General features: G+C 41.2%; 1 protein-coding gene and 1 pseudogene across 1 annotated transcript; one reads left to right on the top strand and one right to left on the bottom strand.

Moving 5' to 3' along the window:
• The first annotated feature begins 1,210 nt into the window (after positions 1-1,210).
• Positions 1,211-19,821, top strand: EPCAM (epithelial cell adhesion molecule). The gene is made up of 9 exons (XM_066378323.1): positions 1,211-1,477; positions 6,055-6,162; positions 6,441-6,681; positions 7,522-7,587; positions 9,259-9,322; positions 11,231-11,332; positions 13,945-14,145; positions 16,967-17,011; positions 19,348-19,821. Exons 1-9 carry the CDS (start codon positions 1,402-1,404, stop codon positions 19,378-19,380), a joined length of 936 nt encoding a protein of 311 aa, XP_066234420.1. The 5' UTR covers positions 1,211-1,401; the 3' UTR covers positions 19,381-19,821.
• On the bottom strand, positions 4,086-5,373 carry LOC136397921 (large ribosomal subunit protein uL30m-like; annotated as a pseudogene).
• Positions 19,822-24,082: the final 4,261 nt, after the last annotated feature.

Genomic DNA, 24,082 nt, shown 5'->3' with positions numbered 1-24,082 from the left:
TCCCGATAACTTGTCAGTTTTGGCTCAAATGAACTCAGAAAGATTGAAAACAGCCCTGGCCGGATAGCTTGGTTGGTTTGGAGCTTGTCCCCAGGAGCAGATGTTGCTGGTTCTATTTCCAATCTAGGCACATACAGGACTGACTGGATGTTCCTGTCTCTCTGTCTCTCTCTCTCTCTTCTTCTCTTACTGAAATCAATAAAAATAAAAAGATTCAAACATTTTTGAAAAAATAAAGATTCAAATTAAATAAAAACAGGTTATAATGATATTACAGCTAATAACATTAAAGACACTTTTAAGTTACTGAATGCTTGGAGTTACTATAATTATTTAAGACAGCAATAACAGCAGGTAGTAATTTAATTCATTTGCTCTGAAATAAATCATTGTCCCTCGTTTCTACTCCCATATATTTTCTTTTTTATTAATTTTAATGGGGTGATATTGATTAATCAGGGTACACATGTTCAGAGAAAACATCTCCAGGTTATTTTCCCCTATATTTTCAAAGGATTTATCAATATTGTTCTCTAATATTTATTAAAACCTGATTGATCTTAGTTTCCAGCATTTGGTTCAATGGAAACAAATTTCCTTATATCTCCAAGGGCTAAAAAGGGAAAAAGAATTATTTAGAATAATTATAAAGCACGAATTTGTCATCCCCCCCACAAGCCAGGAAGATTTTTTTTTCTAGTTTTAAAGGACTACAAGTAAACTGCTAGGTAAAGCTCAAAGGCTTTTTTTTTTTTAACTTTTTTTATTGTGGTCCCATGATTCTCCGCTTCTCTTTGTATTCCACTTTAGCTTCCAGGTTCCTCTTCCTAGCTGCTTTGCTCTCTCCTCCATGCCCCATTTCTTCAACGTTTCAAAGCAGTGCTCTCTCTGATAAAAGCAAGCCGCAGTATTTTTCAAACCTTCTCTGTGGCCACTAATGTCCCTAGCCACAGCCCATCACCTTCCCTGTTCCCACGGGCCACCGAGGGAGAAAGCACCTGGCGGCCCTGCCGGGCAGGATGCACACCTGGAGAGGAGTGGCGCCCCCGCTACTGCGCAGAGGGTGGGGGAGGGGAGCCTGCCCCCTTCCGCGCCCCCGCCCCGCCCCCGCCCTCGGGTGACTCATGGCGGAGAACCCGCGGGCTGAGGTGAACAGCCCGGACTGGCGCCGGGAGGCGGGGCCGCCAGGTCCTGCAGGTCCGTTGCGCCCCGCCCCGCGCCCAGATTGCGCAGTCCCTCAGTGAGCGCGCGTCGTCTACTCCACCCGGAGCATCTTGCTGCGATCTTTTCCACGCTCGCGCGCCCCACACCTCGCGCCTCCCGGCCAGCCGGCAAGCTCCTCTCGCCCACTCCTTAAGCTCGTCCACCGGGGAGCCCCGGCCGCCTCGCCGCGCGCGCAGCATGGCGCTCCCCCAGGTCCTCTCGTTCGGGCTACTGCTCGCGGTGGCGACGGCGGCGGTGGCCGCGGCTCAGGGAGGTAGGGACCGGCATTACTGGGCTCGGGGTGGGGGAGCATTGGCTCCGGCACCTGAGACGGAGACTGTGGGGAAGGGGGGCGCTGCCTCGCGTTCCTGTCCGGAGACCGGACGGCGGGGCGGAAGCGGCGGGAAGGCGCCCACTCGCGCGGGCCGGAGGGAGCATCCTCGCTTGCCGGCTTTGCAGTCCTCTCTAGGGAAGTGGCCCCTGGCAGGGAACGGAGTGGCCACGTCCGGGGATTCTTCAGACTGTGTGAGCGACTAGGACTGGGGCGCACTTGGGGTTATGCAGTGGCCGAAACCAGCTCGGGCCGGGAGGGGAGTCTGCGACGGAGACCTACGGGTCCACCCCTCCCGGACCACCTGTGGCAGGTCCCGGCTGTCGGTCTTGGGAGGACACAGGTGGCTGCGGGGAGGCTGGTGGGGCCGCTCCCAGCCTGCGCGCGGGAGAAAGTCCGCCTGGATCTTGACTATGAGATGTGTGTGTAGATGTTTTCCTTTTTCTAAGGGTCATGTGAGTAATGCCAAGTTTATTGTAGGGAATCCGGAAATATCGATAACTCTATCTAAATGGTAAAAAACTCGTAATCCCGCCACCTCAAGAGAATCCCATAATTAATAATTGGGTGTATTTTTCTTTGCTCTAAACTTTGCCCTAAATCTAAATAGATAGTTTTATATCTTGATTTCCCGTGCTCCACATCACATCCAGAGTTTTTCATTTTCTTTAGTCTTGAAAACACGATTAAAATGGTGACAGATCACTCTGTATTGTGGAAGGTCACACCATTATCTAAATGTCAGACTTGTAGATTGATTTTAGTTTTTCTTACTCTGGGTTAAAAACATTTTGGCTGCTATCATTTGTAAGATGGTGGACAGAATTGACATGGCAATTGGCCATAATTTTCTGGGAAGTTTTTTATACCGTCACCATCAGGACATAGCCTAATTGATTACACTTTCAAAATAATGCAGTTTAATCAACTCATATTCTAGATTCTTTCCGGGGTTAAATACTTAAATCTTAAATCACTTTAAAGTGCTGATAGCTGCTATTGGTATATGTTCAGAAAGCCTGTGTCTTAAATTTGACATTACTTGGACATAAAAAATGTGCTTTAAGCAGGTATAAGGCTGTATAAGATTTTAACTCCTTGAGGATAGCCACTATACTTTCTCCATTTGTGATCCTAATATTAAGATTAGTGTTTAGTGCTGGTCAGATTATATAGGTGGCTAGTATTGATTATAATTTAAACAGCGAAAAAATTGCCTGGCCTATGGTTGCGCAGTGGATAGAGCTTCCACCTGGAATGAATGCTGAGGTCATTGTTTCAAAACCTGGGGCTTGCCAGGTCGAGGCACATGAAAACAAGCAATCCGTGGACAACTAAAGAGAAGCAGCTATAAGTTGATACTTCCTTCTCATTGCCCCCCCCCCCCCCGCCCGAAAATCAATACATCTTAATTAAAGACAACTTGGTACATGAAGAGTCGATATTAAAAGTCTTTGGTTTGTCATGTTATTTTATTGTTTTTAATTATTTCACTCTCTTAGCTAGACAAATTAGGTGGGTTTACCAATTTGAAGTTAAAATTTTGTAACTTGACTTGTGATAATCAGGACTATAGCTACTAAACTGATACCAATACTCGGGATGGTTACCAGGGTGTAATTTAGTTAGGAAACCTGCATACTGAGATGCTCCCAAATTCAGTTGAAAATATAATTTTCCCTTACACTTGCACAGGTCCTCCCCCAGCCAGTGGGGCCAGGATTTGGTAGCTGGTGCTAAAAGAAAAATCTTTTTTTATTAAGTCAGAGGCAGGGAAGCAGACAGACAGACTCTCGCATGTGCCCCGACCCGGATCCACCCAGCAAGAACCCCTATACTGCCATACTCTGGGGCCATTGCTCAGCAACAGCTATTTTAGTGTCTGAGGCTAGGCCATGGAGCCATCCTCAGTGCCCAGGGCCATCTTGCTCCAACCACCCTAGCCATGGCAGGAGGAGGAGAGAGAGTAATAGAAGGGGGAGGGGTGGAGAAGCAGATGGTCGCTTCTCCTGTGTGCTCTGACCAGGAATCGAACCTAGGACTTCCACATGCTGGCTGACACTCTACTGCTGAGCCAACTGACTAGGGCCAAAGAAAATCCTTGATTACATCCTTGCACTGAGACTGTGCCAGTGGCAGCTGTCCCTCAACAGACTGTTCTGTGGCATCTTTTTACTTATTTTATTTTAAAAAATGACTAGCATTTAAAATACATTTTAAAGGCCTGGCCTGTGGTGGCGCAGTGGATCAAGCGTCGACCTGGAATGCTGAGTTTGCCGGTTCAAAACCCTGGGCTTGCCCAGTTAAGGCACAGATAGGAGTTGATGCTTCCTGCTCCTTCCTCCTTTCTCTCTTCTTTAAAATGAATAAATAAAAATAATTAAAACGATAGGTCATTTATTAAAAAAAAAAAAAAAAAAAAAAAAGGAAAAAAACCCCCAAAAAGATAAAATACATTTTAATGAGAACACTTTCTCACCATCTTTAAATAAAAATGATTTGCACTTTTTTTTTTTGATTTGCACTTTTTAATCTGAAACAGCTCTGGTAATTAAGACTTAATTGCTTTCTGTTCCGTGGGGCTCAGATACCACCTCACTACCAACTACCCCATGCTCTTGAGGCAGGTGTGAGCCCTGTCCTGTTGGAAGTCCTCATAACCTCAGGGGCTTGATTCTTATCAAATTTTGAACCACTTTCAGTTTTATATTCACTGAAAGGTTGTCCTTGTGAACTTGCAGAGTGTGCACTTCTTTTTTTTTCTTTTTTTCTTTTCCTAGTGAGAGGAGGGGAGATAGACTCAACTCCCGCATGTGCCCCAACCAGGATCAACCCATCAGTCCCTGTCTGAGGCCCATGCTCTGCCCTTCTAGGCCATACTTGCAACTGAGCTACCTGCTCACAAAAAATTAGGGGATCAGGGAAGGAACGTGCAGATACTCCAGTACTTTCAGTCTTTTGTATAAATATAATGCATTTTTACCAATGAAGTAAAAGTTGGTTTTGCATCTCATTTGCATAATTGAACAACTTTTTTTGACTTGTCTGCTTTTTTTTTTTAATTTTTATTTATTCATTTTAGAGAGGAGAGTTAGAATGAGAGAGAGAGAGAGAAAGGGGGGAGGAGCAGGAAGCATCAACTCCCATATATGCCTTGACCAGGCAAGCCCAGGGTTTTGAACCGGTGACCTCAGTGTTCCAGGTCAACGCGCTTTATCCACTGCGCCACCACAGGTCAGGCTTGTCTGCTTTTCTGATGTTCTCATTTAATAAAATAAAATCAAGTGCTTTTTTTTTTAAATCACTTCATGTTCATTTTGAAATATCCCCTAATTTTTGTGAGCAGTATTTTTTAGTACCTGAGGAGGAGGCTTCACAGAGCCATCCTAAGTGCCCAGGGCGTATGTGCTTGAAGCACGGCTCCATGGCTGCTGGAGAAGGGAGGGGTGTTGGAGTAGCAGGTGGTCGTTTCTCTTGTGTGCCCTGACTGGGAATTGAACCCAGGACATACATAGGCCAGGCCGATGCTCTACCACTGAGCCAACTGCCAGGGCATGCTTTTTCTAATCTAAGCATTTTTATTACATCTTTTCCCCAATATGGATGCCTTTTTGGACTTTTTATTCTGGTATCAGTATGTGGTTTATCAGGAGGCTGTGGATCCCACCGTATTTTCCATGATCTTCAGGTGAAGGCTGAAACCCTTTGTGTGGAATTCTTGTCTTGGTAAATTTATCATGAATCCAATCTGTACAAATGAGGGACTCCATTTTTTGTCACAGAATGTATTTCTGTCTGCCTGGGGGCCTCTGAACTATTGAGCGCCAAATCCTTGCCATGAGTGTGGTGACCCTCTTCTGAAGAGGCCCCCCAACAGGAAGCAGAACAGAGTGTTCTGTGGCATCTTAATCAGAATCGTGTCTTTTCCTGTTGCTCTAACCTTAGGCCCTCTTCCTTTTCATCCGTTGACATACAAGTAAAATGCCCGTTCTTAAAAAAAAAAAAAAGAAGGAAGGACAATTTTTCTAAGATATAATGGAGTCCAAGAGCTGAGTATGTTCCCATTAAGCCCTAAAGCAAGCATCTCTTAATAAGAAAATCATAGGGGTGGGAAGAAGGGAATGTGATTTATTTACAAATCCTATGATTGGAATTGTTGATTTTTGATTTTTGGAAGAAGAGTCAGTAACTTGACAGGCAAGGGTTTATCTTAGCAGGACAGGAAGGAGGGAAGGAGCTAACACTGGGAGTATCAAAAAGGCTACGGTAGATATGTTTGGAGTACTGTGTTCTCAATTTTAAAAAGTCAAAACTGGAATGCATGCAAATTAGACTGTCTATATAACATACAAATTATGTTAGCCACTTTGATTATAGCTGAAAAATAGAACATGCAGGACCACTTTTTAAGGCTTTGTCCCTGTAATTTGGGCACTATCGTCAGAACATAATTTAGTTGGGCCACCAGAATTGATGGTTGAATTCACATTTTAAAATAGATTTATTTATTTATTTTCTAGAATGTAATTGTGAAAATTACAAACTGACCACAAACTGCTCATTGAACTCGAATGGTCAATGCCAGTGTACTTCAGTTGGTACACAAAATACTGTCATTTGCTCAAAACGTGAGTAGACTATCTGCATTACCTTTACACTTTATTTTGTCTTGTATTTCTTTAATAGGTGTGTTTTGAGTTGGGAAACCCTTTATTGGCAGAAATCTAAATCATGTTATTTTATCAATATCTCATACTTGAAAGCTTATTTTTTAGAAAGAGTGTGGAACATCATGTAAGTCTACAGTAATCTTTGGTCCTGGTAATTTGAAGTTAAATTAAAATTTCTTTTCCTTAAGCATAAAACTGCAGTTATTTTTCAGTGTGACATTAAGCATTTTTTGTAGTGGCTGCCAAATGTTTGGTGATGAAGGCAGAAATGACTCACTCAAAGACTGGGAGAAGATCGAAACCTGAAGATGCTATTCAGAATAATGATGGGCTCTATGATCCTGACTGTGATGAGAATGGACACTTTAAAGCTAAACAGTGCAATGGCACCACCGTGTGCTGGTGTGTGAACACTGCTGGGGTCAGAAGAACAGATAAGGACACTGAAAAAACCTGCTCTGAACGAGTGAGGACCTAGTGAGTTGGGCTGCCTATGTTACTTATTTCCATGATTTTCAGATTTGTTTAATTAAACTTATTTTTGAATATGTAATACGATTTGATGATTAAGAATTGAAAAAATAGAAAAGGGTTTAGAGCGAAAAGTCTCCATCCTATCCCAGTCCCTCAGTTACCCAGTTTACCCCCATAGAACTGAAGTCACCAGTTTATTCTGTAACCTTCCAGAGATATTTTTTTAATATACTAGCAATATAGTTTTACTTTTTAGTTTTTGTTCTTATGGTAGCATAATAAACAATTTCCTTTTATATTTTTACTTAACACTGTTTAGTATTTTAAAGTTGGATTAGCATTAAATGTGTATGAATTATTTAAGCTATTTATACATTTGCTCATTTATACTGTAAGCCTTGACTTCACGTGACCTTGTGTGTTGTGGCCAGAGGTCAGAGGGTCAATGTTAGAAAGAGTGTTCCCTCCTGGATAAGTTCTTTATAAAAGATATGTGGGGGCCAAGGAAGAAATTAAAGGCACATCTATTGCATAGATCAGTGGTTCTCAACCTTTCTAATGCTGTGACCCCGCAATACAGTTCCTCATGTTGTGGTGACCCCAATCCAAAAAATAATTTTGTTGGCTACTTCATAACTGTAATTTTGCTACAGTTATGATTCGGAATGTAAATACCTGATATGTATTATGTATTTTCCAATGGCTTTAGGCGACCCTGCTGGGGTCGCGACCCACAGGTTGAGAACTGCTGGCATAGATCCTTTTTCTGTTACTTCTAGCTTATTAAGAAAATAATATAGAAGTCTGAGTTGTTATAGTTAATGCTATCTTTCTACTTTACAGCTGGATCATCATTGAACTAAAACACAAAATGAGAGAAAAACCTTATGATGTTCAAAGTTTGCAGACGTAAGTGCTATTAAATGCACTGTATTTGCATCAATGGTATTTAAATCTTCCATCCTACATTAGAAAAATTAAAACAAGTCAATACTTTTTCATATTTCTTTTTTTTTTGACAGAGACAGAGAGAGGGACAGATAGGAAAGACAGGAAGGAAGAGAGATGAGAAGCATCAATTCTTCATTGCGGCACCATAGTTGTTTAATGATTGCTTTCTCATATGTGCCTTGACCAGGGGGCTATAGCAGAGCGAGTACCCCTTGCTCAAGCCAGCAACCATGGGGTCATGTCTGTGAACCTGCGCTCAAGCTGGATGAGCCTGCGCTCAAGCTGGCAACCTTGGGGTTTCAAACCTGGGTCCTCTACGTCTCAGTCTGATGCTCTATCCACTATGCCACCTGGTCAGGCCATATTTCTTAAAAAGTAAAATACTGTACATTATATTTTTAACCTTATTGTGAAAGAGTTGTAAGAAGAGTACAGATTTTTGTAGTATCTTTTATTTATATTCACCAGTAAACATTTGCCACATTTTTTTTTAATTAAGTGAGAGATGGGAGGCAGGGAGGCAGAGACAAACTCTTACATGTGCCCCAACCAGGATCCACCTGACAAGCCCCATTCAGGGCCATGCTCTGCCCATCTAGGGCTGCTGCTTCGTTGCTCGGCAACTGAGCTATTTCAGTTCCTGAGGTGAGGCCATGAAGCCATCCTCAGTGCCTGGGGCCAACTTGCTCAAACCATTGGAGCCATGGGTGCATGAGGAGAAATGAGAGAGGGAAGTGGGGAAGGGTGGAGAAGCTTCTGTGTGCCCTGATGTGGAATCGAACCTGGGACTTCCACACAGCAGGCCGTCATTCTACTGCTAAGCAAACCAGTCAGGGCCACATTCTTCTTTATGAGTATGTGTACTTTATTTATTTATCTAAGCGTCTATATTTTTTCCAGAACCATGTGAGAGCAAATTGTCAATGTGATGTCCCTTGACCCCTGAATACTTGAGGATATTTTTTCTTAAAAACAAAATGCATTCTCTTACATAACCACTTACAGTTACCAAATTCAAAAGTTTAACATTATCTATATTGTGGTAGTTTTTCTAATGTCCTTTGTAACAATTTTTTATTCTCTTAGGACCAAATCTAAGATCATACATTGCATTTAGTTGTCAACACTGTTTTGGCCTTTCTTTATTTTTATGACCTTGAACTTGATACTTTTGAAGTGTATAGCAAGTTGTTTTACAGAATGTCCCCCAAATTTCGTTTGTCTGATGACAGAAAAAACACTTAAGTGATATTATGTATTCCAAAATATTTCACATTAGGAAGGAGATAATATCATCTTGTCCCTGTAGTGATGATGTGAATTGTGGTTAAGGTAATGTCACCAGGTTTCTCCACTGTAGAGTAACATTTTCTTTTTGATTAATAAATATAATCATTGGACAGATACTTAATACCCTGTTTCTAATCAAAGTGGAATTCACCAGTTTAGCATTAATGGATGATTCTAGCCTGAGTCAATTATTATAATTGCAAAATGGCATAAAATTTTCAACAAGTTTGGTTAATGACAATTTCAGACCTTAGCTATCTGCTTAGTTCAAAAGTGTGCTTCTTAATGGTGTGTCATACCATCATTAAAACAAAACCCACAATTTTTAATTATTCACAGTGCTCTCAAGGAGGTAATCACAACTCGTTATCAGCTGGATTCAAAATATATTGCAAATATTCTGGTAAGATTATTATTTTATTTTAGTTTTTTAGTAAATGAGCTTTAGAAGCAAGTTGGTAAAGCAGTATGGTTTGGGTCTGATTTTTGGTGGTGATAAAATTGCATTTGAGAGAAATGCAGATTGGTACAGCTACTGTGGAAAGCAGTATGGAGTTAACCTCAAAAAAATTAAAGCTTGAACTGCATTTTGACCCAGCAATTCCACTTCTTGGAATATACCCCAAAAAATCCGAAACACTAAATCTAAAGAATATGTGGACCCCTATGTTCACTGCAGCAGTATTTATAATAGACAAGATTTGGAAGCAACCCAAGTGCCCATCAGTAGATGAATGGTACATTTATTCAGCAGAATACTACTCAGCTGTAAAAGGAAGGAAATCTTACCTTTTGTGATAGCATGGATGGACCTGGAGATTATTGTGCTCGGTGAAATAAGCCTGTAAGAGAAAGACAAGTACCATGATTTCACTCATGTGGAATCTAATGAACAAAATAACTAAGAAACAATAGAAACAGATTCATAGATAAGAAAAACAGACTAACATCTGTCAGAGGGAATGGAGGTTATGGGGCTGGGTGAAAAAGGTGAAGGGATTAAGAAAAGAACAAATACTTAGAGACACAGATAACAGCTTGGGGACTGCAGATAGGAAAGAGGATGGGGGGAGATGGAGGAGGGTGGAGGGCAGGGGAGATGGTAGTGGAGGTCGAGTTGATTCGGTTTGATGAACACAATGCAGCATACAAATGATGTATTGTAGAATTGTGCACCTGAAACCTATATCATTTTATTAACCAACGTCACCCCAATAAATTCAATAAAAAAGAAAATCATTAATGCTTTGAACAATCTCTAAATAAATGGCTTTTTGATGGAAGCATTTTTTTAAAAATGCATTTGAGAAAATAAAATAAAATAAAAATGCATTTGAGTAATAGTTTCAGCCCTGGACACTTTATCAAGAAAATTCTATTTGGTTTTTCTTCCATAGCCTTTGAAAACCTCAGTTTACCCTTCAAAAAAATGTATCTCTTAGCATCCCAAACACATGCCAGCCTTCTTGCCCTGGAAAACATCTCTCTGTTACTGCTGTTGGCACACATTTACGTTAGGGCACCTCGCTCCCATCTCCTCTGGTTTCAGAACTGGTCCTTAACCAGTTAGCCCCCTGGTTGGCTCTTTGGCCCCTTGAGTGTGGCTCTTCCACAAAATACCATGTACGGGCGCTACCTCAATAAGGAATGTACCTACCTATATAGTTTAAGTTTAAAAAATTTGGCTCTCAGAAGAAATTTCAGTCGTAGTACTGTTGATATTTGGCTTTGTTGACTAATAAGTTTGCCGACCACTGATTAGCCCTTCCTTAACTTTGTCAACTCTGCTTGAAAAATGCTTGAATAGTGTGATGGAACTCTTTCAAAGCAATGTGAATTTACTCTTAAATTCCTCTAGATTAAAACAGTTATCATTTTACAAAAGACTTTTTGGAAAGAATATACTTTTGCTTCCTAAAAGCAGAACATGGTAAATGCATACTGCATTTTGAATTGCATCTCGTTAGCATTCTAGTTTAAAGTAGTTCTAACCAAATACAGTCAGAAGAAATCTAGTCAGAAGAAGAAAATTCTCTTTTGAAAAGAAAACATGCGTTGTAATTATCTTTGTTTGCATTGCTATCTGGATAGATTTAAAGACCTCCCAAAGATTTTAAAATTAAATTTTTTCCCCCAAAGATTTTAAAATTATTATTGATAAACTCAAGTATCTACTACTGGAAAGTAACATTGACACATGTAGTTTATAGAAAATCAAGCAATGAATGTTCTGATTATTGAACAATGATATTTTCATGATTTTGGTTATACTAATATTTATATTAATTTGTTTTTTTCAATTTGCCCCCAGTATGAGAATGATGTTATCACTATTGATCTGGTACAGAATTCTTCTCAAAAAACTCAGAATGAAGTGGACATAGCTGATGTCGCATATTACTTTGAAAAAGATGTGAGTATAATTTTTCTCGTTTTATTTGTGTGTTTAGAAATGAATATTTTTTGTCATGCCTCAGTGGATTCAAGATCTTTCATCATTTAGTTCTCCACATACAGATCAACCATATCTCTTAACTGTTCTCCAAGTGGCTCTTATGCTGCAATTAATGTTGTCTTTCCTGGCCCTGGCCGGTTTGTTCAGTGGTAGAGTGTCGGCCTGGCGTGCAGAAGTCCCGGGTTCGATTCCCGGCCAGGGCACATAGGAGAAGTGCCTATCTGCTTCTCCACCCCTCCCCCTCTCCTTCCTCTCTGTCTCTCTCTTCCCCTCCCGCAGCTGAGGCTCCATTGGAGCAAAAGATGGCCTGGGCACTGGGGATGGCTCCTTGGCCTCTGCCCCAGGCGCTAGAGTGGCTCTGGTCACGACAGAGCGACGTCCTGGATGGGCAGAGAATTGCCCTTTGGTGGGCGTGCTGGGTGGATCCCGGTCAGGCGCATGCGGGAGTCTGTCTGACTGCCTCCCCGTTTCCAGCTTCAGAAAAATACAAAAAAAAAAAAATGTTGTCTTTCCTGTTACTCTGATGCACCTTCCTTGTTTGTATATTTATGCCTTTTGTTTGTAGATTTTTTTTTTACTATTATTGGTTTGACAGAGGGGGGTGCTGATGAGAAGTAGTTGTTTGACTCTAATTGTTCATTGGTTGCTTATTGTATGTGTCTTGACCAGTAAGCCCAAGGTTTCGAACTGGTGACCTCAGAGTTCCAGGTCAATGCTCTATCCACTGCACCACCACAGTCTAGGCTATATATTTACTGCCTTTTAATCAAATTGTTCTGTCTAGAATATCTTCACATAATTCTTTTTCTTTTTTTTTTACAGAGAGAGAGTCAGAGAGAGGGATAAGGGACAGACAGACAGAAATGGAGAGATGAGAAACATCAGTCATTAGTTTTTCGTTGCGCATTGCAACACCTTAATTGTTCATTGATTGCCTTCTCATACGTGCCTTGACTGCAGGCCTTCAGCAGACTGAGTAACCCCTTGCTCAAGCCAGTGACCTTGGGCTCAAGCTGGTGAGCTTTTACTCAAACCAGATGAGCCCGCACTCAAGCTGGCGACCTTGGGATCTCGAACCCGGGTCTTCCACATCCCAGTTCGACTCTCTATCTACTGCGCCACTGCACGGTCAGGCCACATAACTCTTATCTATTACCTTCTCATTGGTGGTTACTTAGTTTGTGTATATAGCCCTTCCCTATTATTTTCATAAGAGTTATATGAAAAATACTGTGTAACTGGTGTGATAAAATAGTTTGCTTAAGCTTTAATATATTAAGTAAGCTATTTTCTAATGAAGTCTGGGATTTGCTTCAAAATCATCTGGCCTGGGGAAGGCTGGGTGGTGGAAGGACGGAGAGAATAGAATGAGGGTAGGATTGGCCATGTGTTTATATTGTTGAATCTGGTGATAGGTACATGGGACTGCATATAGTATTCTTTTTTTTTTGAAAGCAATAAGGACAGACAGGAAGAAAGAGTGATGAGAAGTATCAACTTGTAGTTGCAACACTTTAGTTGTTCATTGATGGCTTTCTCATATGTGCCTTGAGTGAGGAGCTCCAGCTGAGCCAGTGACCCCTTGCTCAAGCTAGTGACCTTGCGGTCATGTCTTTGATGCCATGCTTAAACTAGTGAGCCTGCGCTCAAACTGGTGAGCCTGTGCTCAAGCCAGTGACCTTAGAGTCTCAAACCTAGATTCTTAGCGACCCAGGCCGATGCTCTATCCACTGTGCCACTGCCTGGTCAGGCCATTATAGTATTCTTTCTACTTTTGTATATGTTTGAAATTTTCCCACAATTCCCTGGCCAGTTAGCTCAGTCAGTTAGAGCATTGTCCTAAAATGCCACGGTTGTGGGTTTGATCCCTGGTCAGGGCACATACAGGACGCAACCAATAAAAGCACAGCTAAGTGGAACAATAAATGAATGCTTCTCTCTCTCTCTCTACACCCCCCCCCCCCGCCGCCGTTCTCTGTCTCTAAAAGCAATCACTAAAAGAAAAGAGAGAAGGACCGCCCTGGCCGGTTGGCTCAGCGGTGTCGGCCTGGCGTCCAGGAGTCCCAGGGTTGATTCCTGGTCAGGGCACACAGGAGAAGCGCCCATCTGCTTCTCCACCCCTCCCCCTCTCTTTCCTCTCTGTCTCTCTCTTCCTCTCCCATAGCCAAGGCTCCATTGGGGCAGAGATGGCCCGGGCGCTGAGGATGGCTCTGTGGCCTCTGCCTCAGGCGCTAGAATGGCTCTGGATGCAACAGAGCGACGCCCCAGAGGGGCCGAGCATCGCCCCCTGGTGGGCATGCCGAGTGGATCCCGGTCAGGCGCATGCAGGAGTCTGTCTGACTGCCTCCCTGTTTCCAGCTTCAGAAAAGTGGGGGGGAAAAAAAAGAAAAGAGAAGGAAAATTTCTCATAATTAAAGTGTTTTGTTTTTTTTCAGTTCAATGTATGAGATTGTTGTCACTGAAGCCATAAAGATTCTTGGCAGCTGTTCTTATGATTTATAATTGCATGTAATACCATGTGGCCAGGTTTTCTTAAACATTTAAAATTGTTTTCCTCCTTCTCAATATAGGTTAAAGATGAATCCTTGTTTCTTGGAAAGAAAATGGACTTGAGAGTAGATGGGGAACTACTGGATCTGGATCCTGGCCGAACTGCTATTTACTATGTTGATGAGAAACCACCTGAATTTTCAATGCAGGGTCTAAAAGCTGGTATTATTGCTGTCATTGTGGTTGTGACAATAGCAGTTATTGCCGGAATTGTTGTTCTGGTGAGTATAGAACAAGTAAAGTTTCATCTTGATATATTCTTTCAAGGAAAGAAGACAATATCAAAAGGCTACATCTATGTTCCAAAATAATATAAATGAAACAAAACTCATTTTATAAATCTGTAGTGAATGACTCTTGCATTTCTGGTCCCCTTTTATAAAGTCACCTTGTGAAGCAAGGAAGGATACTAATCTGAGAAAAGCTTGTAGGTGTGCACCTCACAGGTCAGAGTTACATTGACATCAAGCAGCAAAGGTCTTTCAGTTCAACACTCCTGCCAGGATTAGTGCAAAATACCTGAACTCCTAAACCAGTCAAATTAAGGTTAACATTGGAAGACGTTAAAAGGGATAAATACGAAACAATAATTCTACATAAAAGATTAGCAAATTAATTAAGCCCTGGCTGGATAGCTCGGTTGGAGCGTCGTCCCGGAGCACAGAGGTGGAGCAGCTTGATGTTTCTGTCTCTCCTTGCCTCTCAAAAAAAGGGGGAAAAAAAAGATTAGCAAATTAAATTTAGCAATGCTTCAGAAGAAGACTGTATCGAGTGAACAAACAAGGTTTATTTTGGAAATGTAACGATGCTTCAGCATCAGGAAATCTTACCAACATAAAGAATTCAGAAGTAGATTTGAGGGTTCTGTGAGAATTTACATTTTCAATTCAGTGGAATTATCATGCTTGGCTATCCAACTGAAAGAAAACTAATGTTGAATTCCAATTTCATTCCACCAGAGCAGACCATGTTGTCCAACTGTGAATGGCAAAGCACAAGTGAAAGGAGTCAGGCAGTGCACCCTTGTTGAAATACACAAATTCCAAATGGATTATCATTGAAAATGTTTAAAAATAAAACATCAAGTTAATTTAGAAAGTGTTTATATAACCTTGTGGTCTTGAAACCGAGCAAAGCAAGAAATCTGGAATCTGAAATAAAAAATACCTATTTGACTTCATTGAAATTAGCATTTTGGCCTGATCAGGCCGTGGTGCAGTGGATAGAGCATCAGACTGAGATGCAGAGGACCCAGGTTTGAAACCTTGAGGTCACTGGCTTGAGTATGATCTCATTTGGCTTGAGTGCGGGGGTCCTGGCTAGAGAGTGGGATTATAGACATGACCCCGTGGTTGCTGGCTTGAGTAAGGGGTCACTTGCTCTATTGTAGCCCCTGGTCAAGGCACATAGGAGAGAGCAATAATAACTAAGGAGCAGCAATGAAGAATTGATGCATCTCATCTCTCTCTCCATCTGTCCCTATCTGTCTCTCTCTGTCACACATACACAAAAAAGAAATTAGCATTTTGTATGGCAAAGATACTGTACAAAGAAAATATCAACAATAGGCTGTGGGAAAACACGTAAAACAAAAATGGGTATTATAAATAATGTATAAGTAGTTTTTACAAATTGATGAGGAAACTAAAAAAAGAATGGCAACAGGTATGGATAGATAATTTACAAAAGAGGTATTCTAGATGGCAAAAATAAACACATGAGCCCAGCTAGATAGCTCTGTTGGTTAGAGTGTTGTTCTGATATGCTAAGGTTGCAGGTTCGATTCCTGGTCAGGCCACATATAAGAATCAACCAGTTAATGCAAAAATAAGTGGAAAAATAAATTGGTATTTCTCTCTCTTCCCCCATCTCAAATTCATAAGTAAATTTAAAATATATATATCATTAGGTCAATTTTAATCCATAAAATAAATAATTTTAATAATGTTATTTTTTAACCCAATATGTCTAATACATTCTCATTTCAACTCAATATTTTACTTTTTTGTGTGACAGAGAGGGACAGATAGGAACAAACAGACAGGAAGGGAGAGAGATGAGAAGTATCCATCATGGCACCTTAATTGTTCATTGATTGCTTTCTCATATGTACCTTGACCGGGGGGCTACAGCAGACCGAGTGACCCCTTGCTTGAGCCAGCGACCTTGGGCTCAAGCTGGTGAATTTTTCTCAAACCAGATGAGCCTGTGCTCAAGCCGGTGACCTCAGGGTTTCAAACCTGGGTCCTCCACATCTCAGTCTGATGCTCTATCCACTGTGCCACCACCTGGCCAGGTTCAACTCAATATTTTAAATATATTCTCTCATAGTACTTGAAATTATTGTGTATTTTACACTTACAGAACATTTTATTTATTGATTTTACAGAGAGGAGTGAGAGCGAGAAGTTATCAACTTTTAGTTCATTAATTGGTTGTCATAGGTGCATTGACAGGGCAAGCCCAGGGTTTTGAACTGGCAACCTCAACATTCCAGGTTGATGCTTTATCCACTGCACCACCACAAGTCAGGCAGAACATTTAAAATCAAACACTAAACATTGTGTTGTTGTCATTTTTTATTTTGAAGATCTAAGACGGTTCAGGAACCTATGGCTTGCGAGCTAGATGTGGCTCTTTTGATGGCTGCATCTGGCTCGCAGACAAATCTTTAATAAAAAACAATAACGTTAAAAATGTAAAACATTCTCATGTATTACAATCCATTCATTTCCTACCGCTCATATTCATGATTGCGGGCAGCTGGAGCCAATCACAGCTGTCCTCGGGACAACAAATTTTTATTGGATAATGTGTAATATACACGGGTCATTGTATGGCTCTCATGGAATTACATTTTAAAGTATGTGGCGTTCATGGCTCTCTCAGTCAAAAAGGTTCCCGACCCAGAGGTCAGTGCTCCTGACTGAATATTGCGTGTTTTAAAAATTCTTACAGCACACCAGTTGAAAATCACTGATTAAGACTAACTTTTTGTTTGGCTAACAGTCCTAAAATAGTAATCATTTTTCTTCCATTCAGGTTATTTCCAGAAAGAAAAGAACAGCAAAATATGCGAAGGCTGAGGTAAATGAATTATGTAATAAAAAAGCCCTTGTTTAATCTTTTACTCATAATCATCAGTTGCTATGTCTTCCTAGACACTGACAGATCTCAATTACACTGGAGTCCTTTTGTAATATTGGCCATAGGGTCTTAGGGGACAGTCTTCCAGTGCTCCCTTAACTAAATTTTCTTGCTCGAGTTTCCTGGTAAACCAGCTTATAATGAATTCTCCCTCATAGAATAATGTGTTAGGCAACCGATGAATTTTATTTTACAAAGTGTTAACATTTAATGAAGTCTTTTAGAAGCGACCTCTAGTGGATTCACATTAGAGAAACTCAGTATGAGTAATCACCAGATTTATTGTTCCTCTCCAAGTGAAATAATAATTGTTAAAAATGAATTTATGGGCCCTGGCCGGTTCGCTCAGCGGTAGAGCGTCGGCCTGGCGTGCGGGGGACCCGGGTTCGATTCCCGGCCAGGGCACATAGGAGAAGCGCCCATTTGCTTCCCCACCCCCCCCTTTTCCTCTCTGTCTCTCTCTTCCCCTCCCGCAGCCAAGGCTCCATTGGAGCAAAGATGGCCCGGGCGCTGGGGATGGCTCCTTGGCCTCTGCCCCAGGCGCTAGAGTGGCTCTGGTCACAGCAGAGCGACGCCCCGGAGGGGCACAACATCGCCCCCTGGTGGGCATAGCGTCGCCCCTGGTGGGCATGCCGGGTGGATCCCGGTCGGGCGCATGTGGGAGTCTGTCTGACTGTCTCTCCCCGTTTCTAGCTTCAGAAAAATACAAAAAAAAAAAAGAAAAAAATTAAAAAAAAAAAAGAATTTATGTCCTAGTACAATAAATCCATTGGGATACTAGCTTGTCACAAACAGTAGTGTGAAATCTAAATGTGAAATCTGTTAATATGTTTCAGCCCCTTGGAATTAGATATGAACACACTTGTCCTTGAACCCATCAATAACATTTTCAGTATACCCACCAATTTTTGTATATGTATTTTTGTAATTGTATATGTGCTTTTTAAACAAATAACACAAATTTAAAAGAATATTGAAAAAAGTCTAATGGAACTAGAAGGTTCTAACATTTTTTTCCCCATATAGTAATCAGTTGTCTGGCTTAGCTGATTTGGTGACCACAGATCTAGGGGACTACCCTAAACTGAATCATAACAGAAAGTCAGAATGACAGTGTGCCTTGTGGTTAAGAACAATATAGGCACTCCCTTCTCTCTGTCCCCCTCCGGTGCATTACTTCTGCCTTTTTCTCTCCTAACCTCCAAGAGCCCTTCTTCTGCCTCTGTATATTGTTTCCTGAGCCTACACAGCCCAACTAGCTTATTTATTCTACCTCTGTAGCTTTGAAATAAACTTTTTAAAAAAACAAAACAGGCTCTGGCTGGTTGGCTCAGTGGTAGAGTGTTGGCCTGGCATGCAGGAATCCTGGGTTTGATTCCCAGCCAGCGCACTCAGGAGAAGCGCCCATCTGCTTCTCCACCCCTCCCCTTCTCCTTCCTCTCTGTCTCTCTCTCTTCCCCTCCTGCAGCCAAGGCACCATTGGAGCAAAGTTGGCCTAGGCGCTAGAATGGCCCTGGTTGCAACAGAGCGACGCCCCAGGTGGGCAGAGCATCATCCCCTGGTGGGCTTGCCGGGTGGATCCCGGTTGGGCGCATGGGGGAGTCTGTTTGACTGCCTCCCTGTTTCCAACTTCAGAAAAATACAAAAAAAAAAAAAAAAAAACAACCCAATAAACACAACAAAAAACAAAACAGTGTAGACCTGGGATAGATCACTTGTTATCAGGAAGAGTTATTTAACTTCTTGAAGCCTCTATGTTTACTTACTTGTTAAATGAGGATACTGTACAGCTCCGGTGTGAGGATTAAACAAAGTAATCTGTATAAAGTGTTGGTCCCATGCTTGCCACAGAGCAAAATGTTTGACAAGTGTGGTAGTTGTTACCATGTCTCAGTTCTGCCAGTACTAATTGTGCGATCTGGGATTAGTCACTTAATTCTGAACTTCAGTTTCCTCACCCATAAAATAAAAGATTGATAATAGGAAATCAATTGGTTTTTCCTAGATGTAAAAATGCTATATGTTTAATAAAAATCCTACCCATTTTTAAAGATCTAGCTTACAAAAAAAAAAATCTATCTTATCTGCCACTTTCCGCTGTCACTCTGGCCATCTTAGTTCTCTAAACAGCAGTTAGAATTATGCAGCCAGTGTAGTCAGTCTCATAAATATGGAAGAGAATCATCTTGCTTTCCTTTTCTTTTTTTAAGTTTTCAGAAAGAAAAAAAGGTTGGATAATTATTTAAAATTTTTTTCTCTGTTTTCCTCTATTTCAGATAAAGGAGATGGGTGAGATGCACAGTGGATAACTGCTGTAATCTGAAGAGTATCTACAGAGGATAGAAGAAGGGAAATTAGCCGATGGACCCAGATCACAAAAATATGACCATGGGACAGAGAAACCTTTGAAGACTTATTTTGTTAGTTAAAATATTTGTAATAGTAAATAAAACCTATACTCAAAATATAGGCAACTTGAAATTGACTACCAATCTTAAAATTGGACCACAAGTGTCAAATATATGTGAATCTGATATCCCAAAATCTGATAGTTCCAGAACTTGGACTGCATAGTTAAAAATTATTTATATATAACATTGAAGAATGTGCATTAAATATACTTCCACAGTAGTTTGAATGACTACTGTCTCATCCATTTGTGGCTAAAAGCTGCCTTCCTATTTACTTTTGAGTCTTGTACATAAAAACCTTTTTTTATGAACTATGAAATAAAATGTTTTAAAACAGAATTTCCTAACTTTGATTATATTGAATCCAATTTCATAGTATACACATATGATAATAGGTTAAGAAATGCTCTGAATGTTAACTACAAATTAGAACTTAGCATGAGTACTTCTCATGGATATTAAATATAAATGTATAGTCTATAATATATAACTTATACGCAGAAAAATCAGTTTTATTCAGAATGAATCTAAAGATTTTGTTTTAGACAAATTGGCTCTTGGGCAAACATTATACCTTGAGGCAGACTTGATAAGAGAATGTTGTGAACTGAATTCTTTGGTGGGTCAAGTTAGAAGTACCAGGTTTTCAACATAAAATAATTATGGTATAGGCCCTGGCCAGTTGGCTCGGTGGTAGAGCATCGGCCTGGCGTGCAGAAGTCCTGGGTTCGATTCCCGGCCAGGGCACACAGGAGAAGCGCCCATCTGCTTCTCCACCCCTCCCCCTCTCCTTCCTCTCTGTCTCTCTCTTCCCCTCCTGCAGTTGAGGCTCCATTGGAGCAAAGATGGCCTGGGCGCTGGGGATGGCTCCTTGGCCTCTGCCCCAGGCGCTAGAGTGGCTCTGGTCGCTACAGAGCGACGCCCCCTGGTGGGCGTGCCGGGTGGATCCAGTCAGGCGCATGCGGGAGTCTGACTTTCCCAGTTTCCGGCTTCAGAAAAATACAAATAAATAAATAAATAAATAATGGTATAAACCATACAGGATGGGGCAAAAGTAAGTTTACAGTTGATACGGCAAATAATATACAAGAATCAACTTTTTGCCTAACCTGTGGTGGCGCAGGGGATAAAGCGTCGACCTGGAAACGCTGAGGTTGCCAGTTCAAAGCCCTGGGCCTGCCTGGTTAGGGCACATATGGGGGTTGATGCTTCCTGCTCCTCTCTCTCTCTCTCTCTCTCCTCTCTAAAAGCAATTTTAAAAAAATCAACTTTTGCATACTTAACAACTATCAATATAACTGCTAATGAGTATGAGGCTTTTTTTGGAGTGACAAAGTTTATCAAGATTGTAGCAATACATATACAATCCTGTTAATATACTAAAAAGCATTGAATTATATACTACTTTAGGTGAATTATGTGGTATGTGAATTTTTTCCTAGGGCTGTTTAAAAAAATATATATCTTGCCTGACCTGTGGTGGCACAGTGGATAAAGCGTCTACCTGGAATGCTGAGGTCGCCAGTTCGAAATCCTGGGCTTGCCCAGTCAAGGCACATATGGGAGTTGATGTTTCCTGCTCTTCCCTCCCTCCCCCTTTCTCTAAAATGAATAAATAAAACCTTAAAAAAAAAATATATATATATATATATCTTAATACTCAACTCCAAGAGCCCTTTTTAGTCGAAACTGAAGCTTCTGACATGGTTGACAGCACTTGTTATTTTTGAATAATGGAATAATACAACCATATTACAGAGATTTGGGAAACTAGAGTAATGGCATTATCAGTGCTGAATGTGAATTTCTCATGGATATACTATCGTAGAAAATTGAATTTTTTTTAAATTTCTTTTTTTTTTTTTAATTTTTTTTTTTTTTTTTTTTTTTTTTTTTCATTTTTCTGAAGCTGGAAACAGGGAGAGACAGTCAGACAGACTCCCGCATGCGCCCGACCGGGATCCACCCGGCACGCCCACCAGGGGCTACGCTCTGCCCACCAGGGGGCGATAATCTGCCCATCCTGGGCGTCGCCATGTTGCGACCAGAGCCACTCTAGCGCCTGAGGCAGAGGCCACAGAGCCATCCCCAGCGCCCGGGCCATCTTTGCTCCAGTGGAGCCTTGGCTGCGGGAGGGGAAGAGAGAGACAGAGAGGAAAGCGCGGCGGAGGGGTGGAGAAGCAAATGGGCGCTTCTCCTGTGTGCCCTGGCCGGGAATCGAACCCGGGTCCTCCGCACGCTAGGCCGACGCTCTACCGCTGAGCCAACCGGCCAGGGCTTAAATTTCTTATTGAATTTATTAGGATGACATTGGTTTGCAAAACCATAAAGGTTGCAAGTGCACAACTCAGCAAACCACCAACGGCCCATGGCATCATGAGCTCTCTGCCCCTAGCAATGTCTCTTTCTGTCCCCAACACTTATAATTTTAGATTAAGTTAAAGCATTTCAAAGTTTACTAAAACCCTGGCCAGGTAGCTCAGTTGGTTAGCATTGTCCCAATGCACCGAGGTGGCAGGTTCAATCCCTGGTCAGGGCACATATAAGAGTCAATAGCATAGATGAGTGGAACTGCAAATTGATACTACTCTCCCTTCTGTAAAATTAATAAAAAACTTTAAATACTTAGTTGGTTTAAAATCTGAATTCTTTCAAGAGCCTCTGTTAGTTACATGGGGTTTTTTGCCCAATACTCTTTTTTTAAAGATTTTATTTATTAAAAAAAATTATTTTATTGATTGATTTTAGAGAAAAAGATAAGATGGGGTTTGGGGGGAGAAGCAGAAAGTATCAACTCTGGTTGCTTCTCATTTGTGCCTTGACCCAGCAAGGACAGGGTTTTGAACTAGTGACCTCACTGAGGTTGATGCTTTATCCACTGTGCCACCACAGGTCAGGCCCAATACTTATTTTGATTATAAAAAAGTAATATGGCCCTGGCTGGTTGGCTCAGCGGTAGAACATCTGCCTGGCGTGTGGAAGTCCTGGGGTCAATTCCCGGTCAGGGCACACAGGAGAAGTGCCCATCTGCTTCTCCATCCTTCCCCTCCTCCCTTCTCTCTGTCTCTTCCCCTCTCACAGCTAAGGCTCCATTGGAGCAAAGTTGGCCTGGGCGCTGAAAATGGCTCCATGACCTCCACCTCGGGCGCTAGAATGGCTCGGAGGGAGCATCACCCCCTGTTGGGCATGCCAGCTGGATCCCAGTAGGGCGCTTCTCACTTTGGGGGGGGGGGGGAGAAGTAATAATCATTTTGGTTAATTTGGAAAATGAATAAGAAAATACAAAACAACCATGTTGAGGTAATTATTCTATTGCCCCCTATCAATCATGCCATATCTTCCAGTTATATTTTTGCAAGATTCCTCTTGCTAGTTATTTTTAGAAATTCAATTTCCTATGTAGGACTGGAAAATACATAAAATCTCTGTAAGATACAACTATTTGACATGACTTTAGGAATTTAAGAACAACAAAAACCCACAGGCCCCAAAAGGAGTCACTTGTACTAAACCCATGACACCAAACCTAGACTTATGTTTTAACTACAGTTTCAACCTTTTCCAGGAATGTAATCTTATCAATCAGTCTGGAATACTGGGGTCAGTACCAATGAGCTTATCTGTCACTTGAACCAGCTCTATTTCACCCAAAGGAAGCTGAGGTAATCTGCCTGATAAATAGACTTTTCTCTAAGGGTAGGTAACCTTGTGTGAAACAATCCTCTATTTTCTTTTGCTGATAACTTTCTTATCCAACCCAGTTTCTGCCTATCAAAGGCTTCCATATTGTGCTGCTCAGAACACCTCACTTGCTAGATGAGATGCTTTTGGGATTCACGAATTTCTCAAAGCCAATTAGATCTTCAAATTGACTCTATTGAATTTTTGTTAACATCGTAAACACTTTATTTAATCCATGCACATGGATTAAAAGAAAAAGATACAGTTAAAACAACTCTCAAACAAATGGATTACAAGCATGTCAAAGTTTTATTTCAAATTTGTTTCTAGCAGGCTGACTTAAAGATCCCCCTTCTCACTAGAATTGTGCATCTGAAACCTGTATAATTTTGTTAACCAGTGTCATCCCAATAAATTCAATAAAAACAAATTAAAGGTCCCCATTCTCTAAGACATGGGAAAAAAGCATGTTAGGATTATTGTTATTAGTTTGGATACAAAGTAAAGAATATCTGGAATAATTTAAGTCTGGTTAATGGTCATTTGCCAAGACTGATAATCTTTTTTTTATATATAATTTTTTTATTTAAAAAATATTTTATTTATTCATTTTAGAGAGGAGAGAGAGAGAGAAATGAGAGAGAGAGAGAGAGAGAGAGAGAGAGAGAGAGAGAGAAGGGGGGAGGAGCAGGAAGCATCAACTCCCATATGTGCCCTGACCAGGCAAGCCCAGGGTTTCGAACTGGCAACCTCAGTGTTCCAGGTCGACACTTTATTCACTGTGCCACCACAGGTCAAGCCAAGACTGATAGTCTTTTAGATGAATTCTCTGAATTTCATGCCCATTAAAGTCTATCATAAATGGTAATAACTTCTCCAAACGAAGAGCTAATGACATCAGACTACAAAGCTCGAGTTT

Source organism: Saccopteryx leptura, chromosome 3 (assembly GCF_036850995.1).
Source record: "Saccopteryx leptura isolate mSacLep1 chromosome 3, mSacLep1_pri_phased_curated, whole genome shotgun sequence".
NCBI lineage: Eukaryota > Metazoa > Chordata > Mammalia > Chiroptera > Emballonuridae > Saccopteryx > Saccopteryx leptura.
Note: the sequence above shows the minus strand (reverse complement) of the source record. Positions and strands in the feature narration are given on the sequence as shown.